This window comes from Macrotis lagotis, chromosome 4 (genome assembly GCF_037893015.1).
Source record: "Macrotis lagotis isolate mMagLag1 chromosome 4, bilby.v1.9.chrom.fasta, whole genome shotgun sequence".
Lineage (NCBI taxonomy): Eukaryota > Metazoa > Chordata > Mammalia > Peramelemorphia > Peramelidae > Macrotis > Macrotis lagotis.
The window spans coordinates 74,869,309-74,891,842 of NC_133661.1; the positions used below are offsets into that span (position 1 = coordinate 74,869,309).

A 22,534-nucleotide genomic window follows, 5' to 3' on the forward strand; every position below is an offset into this window, starting at 1 on the left:
TTATGATGGTATGCTTACCCGAGTTCTGGATAGTAGATGATTTCCCAGTCATTAATGGAGTGAAATAAGGCTGTATCCTTGCTCCTATGCTCCCATGTTATCAATTGTCTTCACTGAGGATGAACACAGTATCAAGGTTAGCTACTGCACTGATGGTAAAATTTTAATTTGAAAAGGCTACAAGCCAAGACCAAAGTATAGGGAGTATTGGTGCAAGATCTTCTGTTTTCAGATGATTATGGGGTCAGTGCAGCCTCTGAAGCTGAGATACAACAAAGTGTGGATTGATTCTCTGCTGCCTGTGCTCATTTTGGCCTAACAGTTAACACCAAGAAAACTCAAGTGCTCCACCAGCCAGCACCACACCATCCAAATGTGAAATCATCTATTATAGCAAATGGAGAAGTTCTGAATAGTGTTCCAGGGAGGTACACATTGATAATGAGATTGCCAGAGCTAGCTCAGTGTTTGGGAGGCTCTGAAAGAAAGTGTGGGAGAGAAGTATTAGACTGACTACCAAACTGAAAATCTTGAGCTGACATTGCTGTATGCCTGTGAAACCTGGACAGTCTACTAGCACCATGCCAGGAAACTGAATCTCTTCTATTTAAATTGTCTTGGGAAAATTCTGAAGATCACCTGGCAGAAGCAGACACCAGATGCTGAGGTTCTTTCTGGAGCTAAACTGCCAAGCTTTCAAATTTTACTAAAGAGAATACAGCTATGATGGACTGGCCATGTTGTTAAATGCCAGGTGTATGCTTGCCAAATAAACTATTTTATGGAGAACTTGTGAAGCACAACCTCTCATGGGGTAGTTAGAAAAAGTGAGACAGGGACAGCCTGAAGGTATCTCTTAAGAACTCTGGAATTGATTGTGCAGCATGGGAGACATTGTCACAGCACTGCCCAGCATGGCATAACCTCATCAGAGAGGGTGCTGCATTCTATGAGCAAGGCAGAATGGAAACAACTCAAAGGAAACATGAGATGAGTACATTTAGAGTAGCCATCCCAGGTGTTGACATGAACCTGTGGTAGAGCATTCTGAGCCCGTATTGGTTTGATCAGCCACAGTTGAACGTTCTGTTTTTGTCCTCTTTGAGAATGAAAGACAAGAACCAACCATTTGGGGGCAATGAGAATAAGTCTGATCTTTCTTTCATTGTGCCAGCTCTTCTGATACTTGAAGACAGCTAACCTATTCTTCCCTAAGACTTTTCTGTTTTAAATAATCTTAACCTTCAACTAGTCATGAATGTAGGTATTTAATTCTCCTGAGTGCCCTCCTCTGAATGCTCTGCAGTTAAATTTCTTTTTTGAAATGTGATGGCCAGGAGTGAACATAGCATTCCAGATAACTGGGCTGCAGAATATGGTGGTACTTTCAATTCCAGGGTCTGAATGCAGCTAGAATGTACTCTTGTCCTTCAAATACTCCGAGACTTTCCACTGCCTTTTACATCAAACAGCATCTCCTAACTATGATCTTTAAGATCCTTTATTTATATTTCCTCATACCTTCATCTTCTTAAATGATCCAATTTATTTTTCTTCCATTCAGATTGACTTATTTCTTTTCATGCTCATTCTTTGGAGATTGACATTTAACCTCTTTGCTCAAATTATTTTCCATTATTCTAGAAGAATTCTTAGTTTCCATTTTCTGGATTGCATTACTTTTATTAAAATCAGATGGGGTATTTCAGAAAGCCCTCATTAATGAGGTTGTGCATATTTTCATTTAAATAATTAACCTTGTGTATATTTTTATTTCTATGAATCTTGTTTAGAGTAGATTTTGAAGATAAAAGTCTATAGATAGTCTCAGGGAAAAAATTTCATATATATTTCATGTATATTGTTTCTATTTCTAGGACAATTTCCTAGCAGTTTTGTGGAGATCGTGACCATTCCCAGTATGAAGCATGGAGAAAGACTGTTTGTCTGCATTTCTGAATTTTTATCCCAGGATACGGATAGTCTCTCCCTCCATCGAGGTAAACTGATGATCTGGGGAACAGAAAAGTCTACTTTAAAATGAAGAGAACCTTTCTTAGCTTGGTGATTTTTAGGCTAAACTTTCTGTGTTTAAGTTCCCACTCTTGAGATAGGAAGTCTTTCTATCATGATAAAAAGAGAAATGAAATTCAGGGATTAGGTTGTGGATGACAAAGCAATTCCATTCTTCTTTTCCAGTTCCTACATATGGTTGGAGGTTTTGTTTCAAATTTAACCCTGATTGCCTCACATCCAGGACCATTTCCAGTCATCCTGATTCCTATCTGGCCATTGGATGACTCTAGAGGAGAAAGTGATGGGGCAGCTGGGTGGTGCAGTGGATAGAACACTGACCCTGGAATCAGGAAGACCTGAGTTCAAATCTAGCCTCAGACACTAGCTGTGTGATCTTAGGCAAATCGCTTAACCCCATTGCTGTGCACAAATTAAAAAAGAAAAGAAAAGAAAGTGAGACTGGGGACTTAGCACAGCACCCCCTCACTGAAATCAATTCATGTGCTTGTCATGGCATCACCTCCCTTGATGTCATGGTCTTCTTTGATAAAGAAGGACAAAAATATCCTCAGTTCTCCCCTCAGTCACTAGGGGTTGTTATGAAATCAGTATTTTTAAAAGCTAATTCTAGCCATAATCTTGGACGTATACCTGCTACTTCTTAGAAACTAAATTATTATTATATCTTTGAACTTCTAAATATGGGATATAAAATATTTTTGAATAAGCATATTTGAAGTCAGTACATTCAGGCAGTGAAGTGAGAATTAAATTGGAAATGTACTTTTAATGTTCAATTTATTTATGACAGTAATAATAATTGCAATTGATAAGGGCTGGTTTAGTGCTTTAAGATTTAAAAAGTACCTTTATTACATTACTTCTTAATCTTCTTAATCTTCACAATAAAGTAGATACTAAGTGTATGATTTTTTTTTTAATAGAAGAGGAAGCTAAAGTTCAGAGGTAAATTATGTATGTACACAAACTAGTTAGCATCAGAGATAGGAGTTGAGCCCAGGTCTTTCCTGGCTGCAAATCCATCAGTCTCTCTTGTACTGTATTGTCATAGAAGCAACAGAGAGTTCTAGATGAAGTACTTGAGGAAAATTTGAGTTGGGGAAGAGATACCTTTAGTTTTTGAACAGGGAAAATATTAGAGAGTTGACATTTGAATAGAGATTGAGAAGAGAATGATTTCCATGGGTAACTGAGATGTGAGGGTCTCCCGAAACATGAAGTATGACTTTTCATGGAGGCACAGACTTGGGAAATGGAAGATATGAATAGAATGGTGCAGGGGTCCAGCTTCCATGGGGTCCTTGGAACCTGACAAGAGGGATAGAGTTGGTGAAAGGAATTGAGTCAACGCAAGGGTTTGAAGTCAGAAGCAGGTTGACTGACTGCTGCTCAGATTTATTTTTATAGTCTCAGAATCATATAAGCATCAAGCAAGCAAGCTAAGATCATTTCCTTGCTTACAAAAGTTTACAATTTTCATTATCAATCATATATTTCATGTGGTTACAAGTTTGATCATGTAGTTCATATGGTTACAAGTTTCATTATGTGGTCACAAGATTAATCTTATCCCTGCTCAGACTGTGATGACCTTAACCTATCTCTCACCTAATTTATCTCTGCATTGTAAAGTTATTAATTAAGCAATTTATTTAAAGTTATTAATTAAGCAGAACTTTCCTAATAATAATCTCCGATATAATTCATTTAATGGAATACTTTTTATGTTTCTGTGTAATGTTTTTCAATACGCTCCCTTGACAACCTATAGTAAGGGTAGTTATATTTGTCCACTCATCTGTTGACTCCTTCAATAACCAATTTCCTTTCAGCCCTTGTTAGTAGACACCATGGTTTCTATGACTTTTTTATTCTTTCCCAATAAACTAAGGCTGTTAAAGTTCACATATCGGTCACCTACACTAACTATTCTTTCACCATCTTTATCAGATATTCCTGTGTATGATAAAGGGGGCAAAACTGTTGATTTCCCAGAAATTCTACCTAACCCATCTCGTATCTGTTTTCCCTGTATATATTCTGACATCTCCCTGGAATTCCCAGTGCTGTATTTTCCAAAGATTTCATAATATTGGAACCTTTTGTATGCCTTGGGGGGAGGCAGTCCTCTTAAATTTGGACAGAGTTTACAATCTATTTTATTCAAAGAATTTCCTTGAAAATCCTTCCTTTATAGTCATTCCACTATTAGGATGAGTAAGTTTTGCAATAATATTAGTCCTACGAATATTGGTATACATGGAATCCCTATATATATTGAAGAAGGAAATGTTGTTCCATCAGGCGGTGTGGTCACCTTGAGTCTTCTTGCTGTGACTGTGTCAAGCAGCTTTAGAGACCCTGGCTCCCAATAGAATAGGAAGCTGTTTATGGGCATCTGGGTGAGGGCCATAAGCTCCTAGTCCTAGACTCTGCTTCCCTTAGTGCCACAGGGTACAAATTCTCCCTGCCCCCATATTTGCCTTTGTGTCTTAACCAGGAGCAGGCAAGGCCTTTGCTTATTGTAGCTTCTTAGTATTCTCATTTCCTGAAATTTACCCTGGAATGTAGAGTAGAGGAAGGCAGCATGAAGGAAATCTGTGAAGGGGGTTGAAGGTGTATTAGGGTGGTTCTTAGCTGCCAGGCTAAGGAATTGGCAGCTTGTGGCATAGACAATAGAGAATCAGTTTATCTCTGAACTTCAGCATCCTTATCTGTGAAACAGGACTGTTTGGGAGATAGTCTTTAGGACTGCAGTTGCTTGCTGCCAAGAACTTGGGGAAAATGTGAACATGATTCATTTGGTGATATTAGTTTTTTTTCCTTTATAAACAGAAATTTGAGTTGAATAGATTTTCTTTAAACATAGTTCTCAACTTATTGTGAAATGAAATCAGACATTTAAAACACTTGCCACTTTTCCTCTACAGTCCTCTTATGATTCTTCATGGTTTTTAAATGTTTTATATAAAGAAATATTTCCTTGAAATAAAAAGTGAGAGGGTTGGACTCAGAAGTCTCTAAAGTCCCTTCAGTTTCTAGCAATCTGGAATACTGGGATCCCAGGACCTTTCTTGTGATGACAGCAGTGAGTAAAGAGAGTTAGAAGTGTTGAATCAGCAACATTTAAATACCCATTCTATTCAAAGACCTAGAATGATACACAATGAAAAAATATATCATGAGAGACCTAGAAAGCATGCATAGTAGTTAAAAGAGTTTTAGGATAAGTATAGTTTAGGAAACTATATTTACATATGAATATTTTATTTGGGATGTTTATTTTTATATTTGGAATTTAGGTCAATTTATAAGTAAAAAAGTTTTCCCATTAAAAAGAAAAAGTAAATAAAAAGTTTATGCTGTTTTTACCATCTTGAAATTACCTTCTGAATATAAACTAAAAAGGGCCCCAATATTTTCTTTGGGGAATCAAATTATATGAATAATAGCTATAAATTTCTTTCTTTTCTCATAATCTGAAATTGTTCTTCTCATAACAGAAGTGCTTTCATCATTAATACTCATTTTTTTCTCCTCATACCATTGTTACTCACCTATTCATCTTCCTCTCAACCCAGTATTGCCCACTAGCACTATTTTGTTACACTATCCCTTCTTCCTTGAGTTAAAGAAGTCTTTGGTGGAGGGATCTTATGAGTTGGTAAGAATTGTGGAAGCCCTGAAGCCTTGTGGGATAGAAAAGTCTGAGACCTCACTAGCTTATGCTGCCTCTTTTTAAACCTTTCCTTCTTTCAGTTCCTATGGAGAGCTCAGTAAGATGAATGGGAAATAGATAATAATCTTCTGAAGAATAAAATGCTCCACCCTTGGACCTCCAGCAGGTGTCATCTGCCCCTCCTTTTTCTCTTCCATAAGCTTCTCATTGACTGTGGAAAAATCAAAGTGTTTTTTTATATTCCTCCTTTAAACAAAGAAGCCAGCTAGCTTCTCTTTCTCTTGAATTTCAAGAACTGTATTAAAACTGAGCTGTGAGTACCATTGATCACTGAACACACAGGGAAGAAGGAAATTAAAATAAACAGGAATGAAAAGGAAGAAAGAAAAAGGGAAAAAAGGCAAATGTGGAGAGAAATGTCAACAGTACTGCCTGTAACCATTTCAAAAGTCCCAGATTCCTTGTCTCTAGTTTAGGACTACCTTCCGAGACTGGTGACACCTTAAAGGATGTTAACCCCCCAGTGACAATTGCCAGTGAAGAAAGTGAAAGTTTCCTTCACTGATGCAGATCAAAGCCTCTTTATAATTCTGTATATTATTTGGTGTTTCAGTTCATAATTTGAAAAATGAAAACATGAGATTAAACAAATAAAATTAAGAGCAGAAAAAAGTCTGAAGACTTTAGAGGCTCAATATAAGTCAAAAGTGATAAGGCAGCCAGAAAAGCCAGAAGAGCTATATAGTCTGTATTAGTAGAGGTATGATGTACAGAACAGGGTTGGGGCTAGTGTGGCAGTTGCTCTGTCCTTTATCTTGCTTAGATCATATTGATAAGTGAAGGACATTGATTAGTTGAAGAAATTCAAGAAAAGGAAGATGAAAATGATGAGAGAACTTGAAATCATAGGAACATCAGCTGAAGGAGCTAGGGACATTAAACCTTGAGATGATTGTCCTTCCTTTTTGGAGAAGACCATGACTCCAGGGAGTTGGTGCCATAAGATGTATGTGAATTGAATTTGGGTGAAGGGAAGGGGGACTGTGCTAAGTCACCAGCTTCACTTTCTCCTCCAGAGCCATCTGCCTTCCAAAGCCAGATGTGTATCAGGATGACTAGAGATGGCCCTGGATTCAAGGCAGTCAGAGTTAAGTGACTTGCCCAAGGTCACATAGCTAGTAAATGTGTTAAGTGTCTGAGGCAGGATTCGAACTCCCTTCCTCCTGACTCCAAGGCCTGGGCTCTCTGCTGTGCCAAGAAAGACAGTAGTGAATGCATGAGTGTCATCTTCCAAAATTTGGAGGGAATGTGAAAGAGTGATTATTTGCCTAGTTTGACTCCAAAAGGGAGAACAGAACAGTGGGTAGAAGTAGCTGAGAGGCAGATGTCAGGCTATAATTAGAGCAGTCTGAAAGTAAAAGAAGAAAACTAGTTCTTCCTGATTAGAGGCTTCATGCAGAGATTGGGTGACTGCCCATGAGACTGTGGATTGATTAGGGAAGAAGTGAGAGATAGGTCCTTTACTATGTTGGAATTCTATGAATCTTGGACATACTTTTCCAGTTTCTTAGTAAGATGAACTAAACATATGCTAGTATTTATCATCACTACCTTTTATACAGTTCTTAAAAAACACAGCCAGGCAACCAGAGGGCTTATGGCTTACCTGGCAGCCACATGGGGATAGACTGCCCTACTCTCACATACCTACTCTAGCAAAGGCCTGGGATTTTCAATTGACTGAATGATGATCAAGAAATCCAGTGAAATGTTTTCCCCCTTAATTCTTATTCATCTTTCACAACATGACTAATATGGTACTCCTGACTCCAGGGCCAGTGCTCTATCCACTGTGCCACCTAGCCACCCTAACAACATGACTGATATGGAAATATGTTAAACACAATTGTACATGTACAATCTCTATCAGATGGTTCGCTGACATAGGGAGGGTGATAGGAAAATGTGGTATTAAAAAAAAGTACATTGAGAAACCATAGTAATTGATTTCTCCCATACCAGAATTGTACAAAAAGTCTCACAGAGAGTAGGAACAGGGAACCTCTGGCAAAGCCAGAAATAGCGAGTGCAGGCAGACAAACCAGTAGCTTCTCAGTGCAGAGTGGAGATGAGCCAGAGACATGCCTAGCCTAGCAGTGCCTGTGTCTGGAGGCAGCAAGAGGATCTCTGACCAGTGCCTCCTTAGGTTCTGGCACAAGGCCCCTTCCTGTCTAGAAAAGTCCAGGGGTTTGATGATGCAAGATAGGAACCTTGGGAGCCCAAATAGAAATAGAAAAACCACAATTTAATATTAAGTTACAGTTTTTATTTATTTTGTTAAATATTTTCCAATTATATTTAAATATTTAATTTTTTTGGTAACCCTCTCAAGTTTTGCCAGTCATTAGAGCATCAGCAACCAAGTTTCACCACAGAACTCCTATCAGGACATCCCAGATACCCAAAAACTTAGGTTCTGTCCTGAGATACTTTAGAGAACCCTGAAGATCAGTGCTCTGAGCTGCAAAGATTCAGGGAGGCCTGGTTGAAAGATGGGAGTCATTGTAAGAATTCAGAGAACCCTGGAGGAGATTGTGCAGAACAAACCACTCCCTCCAAAAAGCATAATAGGGAACCCTGGCACAAAATCCAGCTTAAGGAGTGAAAGCAGGAGAAATGAGCCAATCAAGATGCTGACTAATATTTAAAAAATTATTCTGGATTGAGAAAAACCTGAAAAGGAGTTGGAGAGTTTCTCTGTAAAACTGTAAACAGATACTCAAATTCCAAAGGACTACATGAATACTTAGAAGAAATGAAGCAAAACATTTTTGAAGTGAGATAAAAGTTTGGGAAGAAAGTATTAGGAAGAAAATAAATAACCTAGCAGAGAAAGTGATAAACCTTACCTGAGAAATGGAATCTCTGAAAATTAACATGTTGGGCCTAGAGTCAGGAAGACTTGTGTTCAAATATGGCTTAAGATGTTTCCTAAATGGGCTACCCTGGGCAAGTTACTTCACTGATTTGTCTCAATTTCAACTCTTCAACTCTAAAATGGAGTTAATAACAGAAACTGCCTCCCAGAGAGGTAGGAAAATCAAAGGAGATATTTATAAAGTACTTAGAACAGGACCTGGCTCATAGTAGGCACCAAAAAATATTCTAATAACCTTTCTTCCTCCTTCCCCTAAAGTAAACTAAACAGAAAACTGATTCTATGATGCTGTAAGAAATATTAGAAGAGGGGCAGCTAGGTGGCCCAGTGGATAGAGCACTGGCCCTGGAGTCAGGAGTACCTGAGTTCAAATCCAGTCTCAGACACTTAATAATTACCTAGCTGTGTGGCCTTGGGCAAGCCACTTAACCCCATTTGCCTTGCAAAAATCTTAAAAAAAAAAAAAAGAAATGTTAGAACAAATGGAGATGGAACAAATGAAGGGAAAGGTATCTGATATAAATAATTGCTCTAGAAAACAAGTTAAGGAGAGAGAAGATTTTTAGAATCACCACAATCCCTAAAAAACTCTGATTTGAAAAAAAAATAAAGCCTGAATAGTGAAAACAGCAAGGAATAGACCCAGAAGGCAAAGTAAGAGAATCCACCGGACATCTCCCAAAAGGAAACCCCAAAGGAAAAAGTCCTAGAACTGACAAGAGAAAAACTCTCGTCAGCATCCAGAAGTAGTTGAAGTACAAAAGGGGATAGGACAGCCACCAACCTCCAAGACCTGGCAGCTCCTCCAATGAATCCACTAGCTGGAGCAGAGGATGGAAGGCAAGATTCCAAAAGGAAAAAGTTTCATGCCACAAAATTAGTATAATCAGAGCAGAGAAGACAAACTTTTTTAAAATTAATTAATTATTCTTATTTTGTACAAATAATTTTTTATACATTACTAAAATATTCTTTTTTAGGAGTAAACATAATACCCCCTCCCCCCAAGAAAATATAGACCCGCATAAGCGATAAAGTAAAGGGGAGAGAAAAAAATTAAAATAAAAAATAATAATTGTAGGTATGGCCAGGTGGCGCAGTGGATGGAGCACCAGCCCTGGAGCCAGGAGCACCCGAGCCCAAATCTGGCCCCAGACACCCAACAATCACCGAGCTGTGTGACTTCATGCAAGCCAGCCCAACCCCATTGCCCTACAAAACCCCTCACCCAAAAAAAAGACCCAAAATAAAATAAAATAGTAATAATAATAGTAGGGGTGGCTGGGTGGCAGACAGATCACTGGCCCTTGAGCCAGGAGCACCCAGGTCCAAATCCGGCCTCAGACACCCAACAATCACCCAGCTGTGTGGCCCCAGGCGGGCCACCCAGTCCCATTTGACCTGCAACACTCCCCCAGAAAATAATAATAATAAAAAAATATGCTTCAATCTGTGTTCCAACACCATGAACTCTGTAGTGGGTGGATCACATTCTTTAGGATAAGTCCTTCACAAAAGTTACTTACATATTTTTCCACCATTGCCATTGCTGATCACAACTCCCTCCATTCATACTTTCTACTACCATGAACTATATTTTCTCTCTCCTTTCACTCTGTCTCTGCTTTAGGGTATTTATTTGAATGGCACAGCAGACAGATCCCTGGCCCTATGATCCTGGACAGGCTATCCAATCCCAGCCCCTTGCAGGAAGTAAAAAGAAAATTTGTTATATCTGACCACTCTCTGCCCACGTTCCATCCTCTCCTCCATCACTCACATACCCCCCCTTCCCCTGTCCCCTTCTCTCCTTCTTACTCCAGATGTCTATACCCCATTGAGAGTAAATATGGTGTTTCCTCTCCTAGCCACCTCTGATGAGGGCAAAGATTCCCTCATTCCCCCCTTGCCTTCCCCCCTTGCATATCATTGCAATAGCTCATTGTAATAAAGGAAAAATCATATTATATGAAATATCTTAGCCTATTCCTCCTCTCCTTTTTCTTTCTCCCATTACATTTCCCTTTTATCTATTGACTCCATTTTTACACCATATTTTATCTTCAAATTCAATTTTCTCCTGTGCTTCCATCTATAAAAACCCCTTCTACCTGCTCTATTAAATGAGAAGTTTCAAATGAGTATTATCAGTATCATTTTTCTATACAGGAATACATGTAGTTCATCATCATTAAATCCCTTATATTTTCCTCCTCTACTCTCTATGCTTCACCTGAGTCCTTTATTTGAAGATCAGATCTTCTATTCGGCTCTGGCCATTCCAACAGGAACATTTGAAATTCCCCTGGTTCATTGAAAGTCCATCTTTTTTCCCTGGAAAAGGACATTCAGTTTTGCTGGGTAGTTGATTCTCGGTTGCATTCTAAGCCCTTTTGCCTTCTGGTATATTTCAAGCCCTATGAGCTTTTAATGTAGTTGCTGCTAAGTCCTGTGTGATCCAGACTGCAGTTCCACGATATTTGAGTTGTGTCCTTCTGGCTGCTTGTAATATTTTCTCTTTGACTTGGGAGTTCTGGAACTTGGCTATAATATTCCTGGGGGTTGTTTTTTTTTGGATCTCTTTCTCAGGGAGATCAATGGATTCTCTCCATTTCTATTTTGCCCTCTGCTTCTAGGATATCAGGGCAATTTTCCTGTAATAATTCTTTGAAAATGATGTCAAGGCTCTTTTCCTGGTCATGACTTTCAGGTATTCCAGCAAATTTTAAATTATCTTTCCTAAATCTGTTTTCCATATCAGTTGTTTTTTTCAATGAGATGTTTCACATTTTCTTCTAATTTTTCATTCTTTTGGTTTTGAAGTATTGAGTCCTGATTTCTGGTAAATTCATCAATCTCCCTGAGTTCTATTCTTTGTCTGAAGGATTCATTTTCCTCAGAGAGCTTTCTTATCTCCTTTTCCATCTGGCCAGTTCTGCTTTTTAAAGCATTCTTCTCCTCAATAACTTTTTGAACTGTTTTATCCATTTGACCTGTGCTGGTTTTTAACATGTTATTTTCTTCAGCATTTTTTTGGATCTCCTTGACTAAGCTGCTGACATTTTCATGCTTTTCCTGCATCTCTCTCATTTCTTTTCCCAATTTTTCCTCTTTCTACCTCACTTGATTTTCAGAGTCTTTTTTGAGCTCTGTCATGGCCTGAGCCCAATTTCTGTTTTTCTTGGAGTCTTTAGATGGAGGAGCTTGTGCTTCTTCATCTTCAGATTGAGTGTTTTGATCCTTCTTGGGATCACAGGCAAAGTATTTCCTCAGTGGTGTTCCTCTTTTTTCTCTGCTTACTCATTTTCCCAGCCTGAGCCTGTTTTGGGGGTGCTTCCTGAACTTTTGGGACACCCCCACAAGGATCTCAGTGTGTGAGGCTCTGTCCTCCCTCCTGGTCTATGAATGAACATATGTGCCCCCCTCTGCCATGGGGCTGAGGTGGGTGGGGCTAGACTGCGATTAGTATCTGAATGTGGTCAGAACCCCAGAGTCCTGTTCCAGGGGCAGAGGACAGTGCTCGACAGTCTCTCTCTTCACTCCCCTCCCTGGGCTAAATGGGCTCATGCCCTGTAGGCTTCTGCTTAGGGGCTCTGCCTGCTTCTGTTCCTGGATCTGGGCTGCAGTGGCCAAGCTGCTCACTGTGTGCCCTGAGGGCTGGGCTTCACGTGCTCACTCTGGCAGAGGTCCCACCGCTGTTCCCCCAAGCTGTGCCTAGTGCTCCCCCAGGGTGTAGGTCAGGAAACTGCCCCCGCTGCTGTGAGCCACAGTTCCCAGGGCCTTGGGGCTGCCTCTGGGAGGCTGAAGTTCCTTGCTCTGGTGGGCCACCCCTCTGACCCCGTGGAGCCAAGCCTTTCTGCTCTTTTCCAGGTTACCTTGAGTACGAGAACTGCCTCCCTGGGTCCCTCAGTGGGTTCTGTCTCTTGAAAATTTAGTTAGAGTCCTTAGCTTATAAGTTTTGCTCCAGAGCAACTGAGAGAAGGTCCTCCCTGTTGCCATCTTGGCTCTGCGCCACCCCCCCCAGACAAACTTTTAATGTAGTAGAGTATTAGCACTTTTGTTGAAAAGACCAGAGCTGAATAGGAACTTTGAAATAGAAGTATTAGAGCCCAAGAAACCTAGAACGGGAAATTTATTTGAGCAGTTGGAAAAAGCTGTATGAAGATAGAGTGCTGCCATTCTTTTTTGTCCCCAAGTTTTTTTGGTTTATTTGAGGGGGGTGTTTATTTTTGCATGGCAATGGGGTCAAGTGACTTACCCAAGGTCACACAGCTAGGCAATTATTAAGTGTCTGAGACCAGATTTGAACTTGGGTTCTCCTGACTTCAGGGCTGGTGTTCTCTCCACTGCACCATAAACTGCCCCAGTGCTATCATTCTAATGGAGAAGATCAAAGTGTCTTCTGAACCTTCATTCCTTTAGAGTATATTGAAAGAAATAAGAAAAATAGAGGAATTGGGGATGGACATTCTAAAAATTTGAAGAGGGCAAGGAGAAAGGAGAATACCAGTTATAAAGGCAAAAATTTAGCACAAACAAGGTGAGGAGAGGGGATGGGCATCATTTTTATCTGAAATGGACAAAAGTACTGACCACACTTAGGAGTTTTAATTAGAAATGTTAAATTCATTTTTAAAAAGTCAGAGAGAAGGTTGGGGCATTAAAGAGACAGAATAACACTGAAGCAGGAATAACCACATGTAAAATACACTTGTTGATACGTGAAAGGGAGATTATAAGGGAAAAGCGACTGGAATGATGGGGTTACTTAAGAAAAGGCTGAACAGATATCACAAGAAATCAGTGTAATGAAATGTCAATTCACTAATTAAGGATGGAAAAAGCAGACTGAGAAAATCCTGAGGCAGAGCAAGGCAACACATGTGCCAGATGCTTTGCTAAGCTCTGGGGATACAGGTAGAAACAAGAAGAGAGACCCTGTCCTCTGGGTGCTCATGTGCTTTTTTTAAAGTTCCACATCTTTCTATTTCCTTCCCTTCCATCCCTCCGTTCCATGGCAGCAAACAATCTAATATAAGTTATGCATGTACAGTGTATTTAATATATTTCCATATAGTCTTGTGACTTAGAACTGAAACAATGAAAAAGAAAAAACAAAAGAAATTTTTAAAAAATGAACATAGTATGCTTTTCTCTCCAGAGTTTTGGGATTTTTTTGGATGTGATAGCATTTTCCATAACTAGTCTCTTAGGACTGTCCTTGATCACTGAACTGCTGAGAGGAGCTTCATCGGCAGGAGCTTAAATTCTAATGGGAGAAGACAATATATACTAGGGAGCTTGGACAGTGGGGAGAAGAGCAGGTATGTACATGGAGAAAGGACTGATGACGAGGTCCGGACAGCCAGGAAGATAATGAAGTACAGCCAGGCCGGGCCTCTTCCTAGAATGTGAACTCCCTCAGAAGGAACTTGCCAGTGGGACGGCACAGCACAATGGAGGGATGTGGAGGGGGAGAGGTCCCTGGGAAGTGAGGGAAGAGCCAGGAGGAGAAGGCAGTGGTGGCAAGGTTCAGAAAGTCAGCAGCACTGTCAGGAGGGAAGTGAAAGTGCTGCGTCCAGATGCAGAGTGAAGGCAGTAGATTATAGGAGGATAAAGAGGACAAAGAACTCTGATGAATGCCAGGACCAACTTTCCTCCAGAGGATCAGTATAGAAGAGCTCAAGAGGTGATTTACTTCAGTGAGGATACATGGTCATTCTGTGAATTTATTTGCTAAACTCTACTTGTTTGTAACAAGGAGTTGTGGTGTTATTTTTATTTTTGACTTTGATCGGAGGGGTTGTTATTAACAAAACAAAAAAGATAAAGGCCAAGGAAAACTTTTTAAAATGCCTGAAGAAAAATGGAAAGAAGTTCAGAAGGAAACAGATAAAATAAGTACAGTAGTTTTAGAAGTAACACACAGACTTCAGTTATCAACTTTTTTGGTTAAAAAGCAAGGTGTGTGAAACAGGGAGTCATAGTTTCATGCTTTTTTTTTTTTAGGTTTTTGCAAGGCAATGGGGTTAAGTGGTTTTCCCAAGGCCACACAGCTAGGTAATTATTAAGTGTCTGAGGTTGGATTTGAACTCAGGTACTCCTGACTCCAGGGCCTGCAGGGCTGGTGCTCTATCCACTGCACCACCTAGCTGCCCCGATTCATAGTTTCATATGTAATTCCTTTTGTATACTGTTGTGTATATAGGGAATGACCTCTCTTGGTTTTAAAGTTCAGAATGAAACTATTTTAAAATGCAATCAAAGGTATGGCTAATATAAATTTTGATCTGTAGGGATGCAAAAGATTTTGGCTCTAAAAACGGTTATGTTAACTATTCTCTTTTGAAAATCTAGTCAGTTTGATCTTGATTCACCCATACTGGTGAACAGGAACCTCAGAATGACCCCCTAGCTTTTCCCTCTATGCCAAGAGACACAGAGGAGCCCATAGGAATGACCTTAGAGAGCTGCTTCTTGCTATGGTGGAAAGCTCGTGCAAGGACTCCATTGGTTCATATAGAAACTGGAAACCTCCAGCAATGAAAGAAGATGTTGGAGGGCAAAGATCCCATTCTGGCTTAGATTCATGTCCCTTCAGAGGGACCCAGACTGTACCTGAGGATGCTCCCAGGCTGTCATATCTGCTACTAAGCCCATGTTGGAGGCAGTGACTGATCATCACTTCTTCTGATCTGGGTCATAGCAGTAGCAATGTTAGTGAGAGGATTAGTGTCTCTCATCTTAACATAGCATGGTGCCAAGCACTTTAGAGAATACTACCCCTGGAGGAAGGTGCTGTTAGGATCAAGGGTTTGCCCAGGGTCACCCAGCTACCAGATGGTCTGAGCTGGATTTAAACTCAGGCCTTCCATTCAGACTTTTCTGTTATGTACCTTTCTCTCACTTGCTTAATATAATCATAGATCTAGAGTAGCTAGAAAGACTTTAGAAGTCATTCAGTTCAATCTTCTCATTTGACATATAAGACAACTGAAGCTACCAAATAGGAAAAGAGCAGAATGAGAATTTTGACCTGAGTCTCCTGACTGTTCCTGATCTGTCCTACTTGGTTGGGTCTGATGTCATCCTGTGTAGGCTCTGTCCAGTAGTGCCAATCCCAATCCATCCTGGCCTCCTGCACTCACTCAAGTCCAGTGCTTTCTGTGTGAGCAGCCATCAGGAAGCAGCTCTTAAGTGACTTTATTGTATACCCTTCTGGAAAAGATGGAATACCATCCATAGTGGCAGTAATGATACAGGAAAGAGTGTTGGTGGTGATATGTTTTAGTACTCTTCTGTATACATGAAAGAGCCAACTGTGAAGCTGGTGAGACCTGGGTTCAAGTTCTATCTCTCCCACATACTGACTGTGTGACTTTGGGCCAGACACTTTTTAGTAGGGAAAGCCTTAGGAAATAAGCTATTTTATGGTGTCACCTATGGTCCAGGCACTGTGCTGAGGGTTTTTTTTTTATGTTCCAAATGTGATGAATTTATTTTACGCTGATGCAAAACCAAAGCTTTCACTATAGCAGAGACCAAGTTGATAAAAGGTCATGAAAAAGTGTTGTAGGACATGCAGTATGTGATGTATGAACTAGAGGATCAGGTCATTTCCTTTATAACATGACACTACACTGTCATTGAAGAACAAATTTAAAATAACACTGAGAAACTGAACTGAAATGTGGCACAAACATTACAACTTCCGTGCATGCCTTCAAGTATTTCTTTCTTATAATAGACTCAAAAACCTCTAGACATCAGCGTGGTGGTGCTACAACAATTCTTTGGAAGAATAAAAAGTTCACATTGTTGAAATTTCACAGAAGAATATTAAGGCCAAAACAGAGTGGGTTCATTTTTCTTCATTTTAAGGGGCAGATAGCTGATACTTTACTTAAAAACTATATTTAAGCTTCCAATTCGAATCCCAATCCAACCTTATGACCTCCTGCATTGAAGTTTTTTCCATCAATTAAAGCTGAAAGTGTCAATTTTACACCTTCTCAGAGTGTCTGAGTATAACCAAGTCCAATAAGGCTGGCATTATTCACTTTACCAGATAGAGAAGTTCTGTGATCCAGCTTGTATTTAGCAGCAATACCAAAACGAGTGTTGTTACTGCCAGCAGTCCAAGCAAGATTTATTGATGTTTCAATGTCATCATTAACCTTTTGGTAGATTGACCCTCCAAATTCAGTGCCATCATTCACATGTGTGTGTAGCTGGAAGTCAACAGCCCTATAACCCAAGGCAAAATTATTCTGAGACAGTTTAGATTTGGCTGTGTCAAAACTCATCTGATGGCCAGCAAGCCATCCTTCATAAGCTAATACAGCCCAGCCATAGAGGGTCGGTCCAGAAAAATCAATGTCAACATTTCCACCAAGACTGAAACAGTCCCGCTTATAGGAGGCCTTTAATTTTCCACTCTTCTTTCCTGTGTTTGGTACAAATATGGTGTCAAGAGTCACCTTCAAACCTTCAGCCAATTTATCCTCCATGCTGATTTCTATACCCAGAGTATTGTCTGTGTTCCATTTTTGAACGAAGGTAAGCCCATAGTCACAAATCTTGTATTTCGTTTCCAAATTACCCGAAGCTTTTCCTGTGTCAGTGTACGAATGACCAGATGTGGAAAATTCCACTCCACTGCAAGACTTGGTTTTAAGAACTATTTTAACCAAACCAAACCCATATCCTTTGTTGAAGACATCTTTGGCAGCCTTTCCTAGGTCACAATAACTCGGAGTGTTACACATTTCTTTGTGTCCATGTGCGCGGGAAGGGGCCCCTGTGCTGAGGGTTTTTATAGATATTACTATGTGATCCTCACAACCGTGGGAAGGAGATGCCATTCTTATGCCCTTTTTACAGATGAAGAAACTGAGGCAAATAGAAGTGGCATGAGTTTTGCCCAGTGTTGGTGTCTGCAGTTGAGTTTGAATTCAGGCCTGAGACTTGAGGCACCCTTTCCACTAGTACAACCTAGCTGCCAACTGTGGCACTAGGAGGTTTGTGTCTAGTGTTTGTCTCTGTATCAGGGTAGGGAACTCTGAATGTGGATACTAACCAGAGACTTATATTTTGTAAAGCCTTAGTGAACTCTCTTGACTCTTCACTATCCCTTTCTTCATCCTTTGTTCTCTTCTTGTCAGTTCTTTTTTTTGGTTAGAATCTACATCCTTTGCTTTTAATAAGTGACAAACTACAGAAGTGGACAGTAATGTACTCTGAGTCACAATCACTCTATTAGTCAGTTTTACTTAACTGTTTCAGGTAGTGTACCTCAGGGTAGGTACTGAATTTTAGGTCTTTGTGGAGAACTGTTTCTGGATCAAAGAAAAATATTAGTTTTTTTAAACCCCTTCATTTTGTGCTGTTTTACTCCCACCAACATGTTTCTAGCTGTTGTTGGCTTTATACTTCATGTTTTGATCCCAGGCACAGTGTCTGTCATCCCAAATTTAGAAATGAAATATGAATCCAGGGAATAATGAAAAAGGTGCAAAATGGTCTTCTCTCTCTAGTTAACTGGGAATCTGGAAACTTGGTTCCATAACAGTTCTAGCAATAATAATTAGATAAGTCACCTTGAGCAGTTACTAAGCCTTTCAGCATCTCATTTTTTTTCATCTAAAAATGGGAATACTGTGCATCTTGTTTATCCCTTGCAATGAGAACAAAATTAAATACTATCTATTAGGAAATATTTTTATGAATAGAAATGCTTGTATATGTTTGTTTTATAATAACATCTCATGATTGATTTGGGATTGAGGAGCTTGAATAGGGCCTTTGAGAAACCAAGGTTTAAGCATAGATAACTTCTTGCCAAAGGTTGCAGTTTTATGTTAGACCTCTCCTGAGCCACTCTTCCCAGAAAATTTAGTTACTGAAATATCAAAAATATTTTGCTTGCATATAAATATTTATGTTATTTTGCATTTTTACTTTTAAAATATTTGAAAAAAACAAACTTCCAAAGATGTTATAAGGAGGTGCCAGGATATTCAATTGTTGAAGATTCCTAAAGCTCCTCTTATGTTTAATGAATTTGTACTGAAGATACTTTCTAAGGATGTTCATAGCATGGTATTTTCCTCCTTCTGCTTTAGGTGACCTGGTGATTGTGGATGGCCTTCCAACCTCCAGCTGGCAGGAAGGTCGAAGTTGTTGGGGCACCAAAGGCTTTTTCCCATCATCATGTGTACGAGAACTTTGCCTCTCCTCCAGAAGTCACCGATGGGAATCTCGGAGTACCCTGTTTCAGATTCCTGAATATTCAATGGGCCAAGCCCGGGCACTGATGGGACTTTCTGCCCAGTTGGATGAGGAATTGAATTTCAGAGAAGGGGATATAATTACCATTATTGGCATGCCTGAACCAGGCTGGTTTGAAGGGGAACTTGATGGCCAAAGAGGTATTTTCCCAGAAGGTTTTGTGGAGCTTTTAGGGCCTTTGAGGACTTTAAATGAGCCAGTAAGTACAGAAAACTCAGGATACATTATTAATGGTATGTCAGATGTACCTCAGGAAGACAAGAGAGGACCAGAGGAAGATGAAAATGAATTTGGGGCTTATGGTATTGCTCTCTATAAATTCCAAGCCCTGGAGCCAAAAGAACTGGACTTTGATGTGGGAGACAAGATCCAGATTCTGAGGACATTGGAAGATGGCTGGCTGGAAGGAAAACTGAAGGGCAAGACAGGCATCTTTCCTTACAGATTTGTAAAATTGTTTCCTAGCCCAATGATGGAGGAAGCTATAGCTATGCCTCAGGAGAGCAATCAGAGTAAGAGTCCCATAGCTCCATTAAGTAATCTGGAGACTTCCTTTGTAGTCCTTGAGGAAAAGAACAAACTTCATAAATGTGATGTAGAGTCTACTTGTACTATCTCTGAAACAGTCAGGTTGTCCCTGAACCATCTGACTTTGGATTGTGAAAAAGATAAAATTCTTCTCCAAGAAAGGGAGAGTGTGAGTGAGCTTATCCGGAGCCCAGAAGGGGCTCTTAACAAAGACGTTCTTGATAATGATTCCACAAAACCAATCAATGGCATTTTCTCCCAAACTCCAAGCCTTTTTCAACCCTCAAAGCAAAAAAATCTACATTTCCACACTATGGAGAAGAGTCAATTGAATATGAAAGCAGTAGAGAGCCACCGATCAGAAGGGCAAGGGCGCTTTGACACTCTTCCTTCTGAAGCAAAGAATAGGAATAACTCTTCTCTATCAGCCAGAGAAACATCTTCTCTACCCAGAACCTTTGGTAGTCTAGTGAGCCCTTTTCAGAGCAGCTCTGTAGCTTCAGGCTCTGGGCTGTTAAAGTCCAGCCAGCCAAGCCCAAAGCTCAGAGATGGGCCTGGCTGGACAAAAGACCAGCAACACAAATCCGGACAGCATTCCTCCAGCTTTAGCAGTCCATCGAAGGGACTGGAGAGACAGACTGGTCTGCAGTCCAAGAGAACTGTCTCCACAGCATCAATCCTTTCGCAAGGAGAGAGCAATACTGATCTGGATTCTAAACTGACAGAGCAGTTGGCACAATTTGAGAAGAGCCTATCTGGGCCAAAGGCAGAGTTAGATAAAAAAATAGCCCGGCACTTTTCAATCATGGACTTTAGCTCTGAGAAGGATATTGTCAGGGGTTCTTCCACACTAACAACCCAGCAAGAGCAGCAAGAGCCTCCTGGAAGGCGAAAGGCCCTGAGGCCACCACCTCCCCGCCCTTGTGCTCCAGCATCAACTCCTCCTCATTTATTGGTGAACCGGAACCTAAAACCTGAATCCCGGTCTTTTTCTATGAAGCCCTCCCGTCCAGCTCCTCTCCCCCCTTTAGCAGCCCAGAGGATGAATTTAACATCAACCAGATTCCATCCTCCTAATCTTCATCACTGTGATACCTTAGAGAAAGAGAACTCTAGTTACCTTGACAGGACTCTGGATCCGACCTCCCAGTGTTCCTTTCTGCTTGTCAGAACTCAAGAAATGGAGCAGGACCTGGAGGAATTTAGCAGGACTCGAGAGGAGCTAAATCTGTTGCTAGAAGAAAAACAGGATGAAGCGCTAAGGGCACAGGCACTGGAGAACCTGGAGTTCTGTGACTGTCAGATTGAGCGGCTGAATATAGAACTCCAACATCTTCGAGGTGAGTGGTGCAGAAGTGAAATGGTCATGCTTGCTTCATGATACATTCATGTCCAAAACTTAGATGGGCTAACTGAAGCTATGTTATGATTTTACACAGAGAACTACTATTTTACTTCTGGATCTTTCACTTTCACAATTCAAATTGTTCTCAGTGTCATCCTTCTAATTGGGGGAGCCTGTGAAAGCGACTTAACCTCTTTACCTCTTTGAGCCTCAGTTTCCTGATATGTAAAAAAAAGGAGGAAACTTTTTTTTTTTTTAGGTTTTTGCAAAGGCAATGGGGTTAAGTGGCTCGCCCAAGGCCACACAGCTAGGTAATTATTAAGTGTCTGAGGCCGGATTTGAACCCAGGTACTCCTGACTCCAAGGCCGGTGCTTTATCCAGTACGCCACCTAGCTGCCCCGTGATAAACTTTAAAGGGTCATATTGGTACCCAGATTATTGATTCCACAGGGCTGTTGTGAGAAAAACTCTTTGCATACTCCAGGGCATTATATAAATGAATTCTTATGAACTGTGACTTGATGGTTGGCTGACTTTATTTTACTCTTTATAGAGTCTAATCTCCTACCTTTATTAATGACAATTCTATAATAGGGGCAGTATCTATGGTGCATAGGAATAAAATGCCTCTGATTCTATCTTCTCTCAGACTGACTGCAAGGTCAGTAAAGACTAGTTGATGGGTTCAATATAATCCAAAGTTTAAATCTCAGTTTTCCAGGTTCAGAATACTACCCAGGAAAAGCATTTCAAGCTAGCCAAACTGTTGATAAACTGTAAATCAGCCCACTATTTTTAATAGTTAGCACTATTAAACATAACTTGTCTGAAAGGATTTGCTTTGCCTTGAAAACCAAGATTGATTATCCTCTTTGCTGAATAGTAGGTTCCTTGTAGACTAGGAAATAGATCAGAAAGTTTCTTGCTGAAATGATCTTTACCTGTGGTATAGTATAGACAGGGAGAGGCCTATATAGTAGTAACTGACATCAGGCAATATTTTAGGTTGTAAAGCATAAAGCAGTTGGTTATTCTTATCCCTCTCCTCCCCCCAGTTGTGAACAATGGAGAACGTTTAAATGATTATGTTCCAATATACTTGTTCTAGAAAATTATAACTTAAAAATAGTAGTGCAAATTATTTACCTGCCTTTGGTAAGAGAGGCAGAAAGTCTGGCCGTGATACTCACTTTCAGTGGCTTCCTAGTGCCTCTGGACACATTTCTCTACTTGGCATTGAAAGGTTTTTTACAATTTGGCTGTAGCTGACATTTGAAACTTATTTTCACATATTCCCCTTCACACACTACATTCTAACTGAAGTGTTCTTTGACTTTAGTTCTTTTTTTAACCTCCATTCCTTTGTATTTACTCTTCTCTTCTGCCTCTTAGAATCTTTACTTTCTTTAAAAGACTCAGCTCATTAGCTGAAGTCTTTTCTGATGCCTAAGGAACCCTCCAATTGAAAAGAAGTTGCTTGAGGATAAGGGGCTGTTTTTTTTATTCTCAGTGCTTTAGACTTAGTTGGTGTTCAAAGAATACTTAGTGAATTGGATTCTATACAGAACTATAGTCAGGTTTTCAAGAAATAAAAAACACTCTAGTGAAATCCTGTACTGTAATGCCCTTTGATTTTTATTATGATTGTTATTAACCACCATTTCCTCTGATACTGATGTTTTCTCATAGCTTAGCAGAACACATCTGTATTCAGTG

At 40.1% G+C, this 22,534-nt stretch overlaps 1 protein-coding gene and 1 pseudogene across 3 annotated transcripts in view; one reads left to right on the plus strand and one right to left on the minus strand.

Moving 5' to 3' along the window:
- Positions 1-22,534, plus strand: part of DNMBP (dynamin binding protein) — a 125,742-nt gene that overhangs the window by 30,599 nt on the left and 72,609 nt on the right. For all 3 annotated transcript variants that reach the window (XM_074233166.1, XM_074233168.1, XM_074233167.1), the window contains exons 3-4: positions 1,878-2,000; positions 18,779-20,812. In XM_074233166.1, coding sequence (XP_074089267.1) covers positions 1,878-2,000; positions 18,779-20,812 — 2,157 coding nt within the window. The remainder of the gene's footprint in view (positions 1-1,877; positions 2,001-18,778; positions 20,813-22,534) is intronic.
- LOC141521055 (non-selective voltage-gated ion channel VDAC3 pseudogene) lies at positions 16,572-17,428 on the minus strand (annotated as a pseudogene).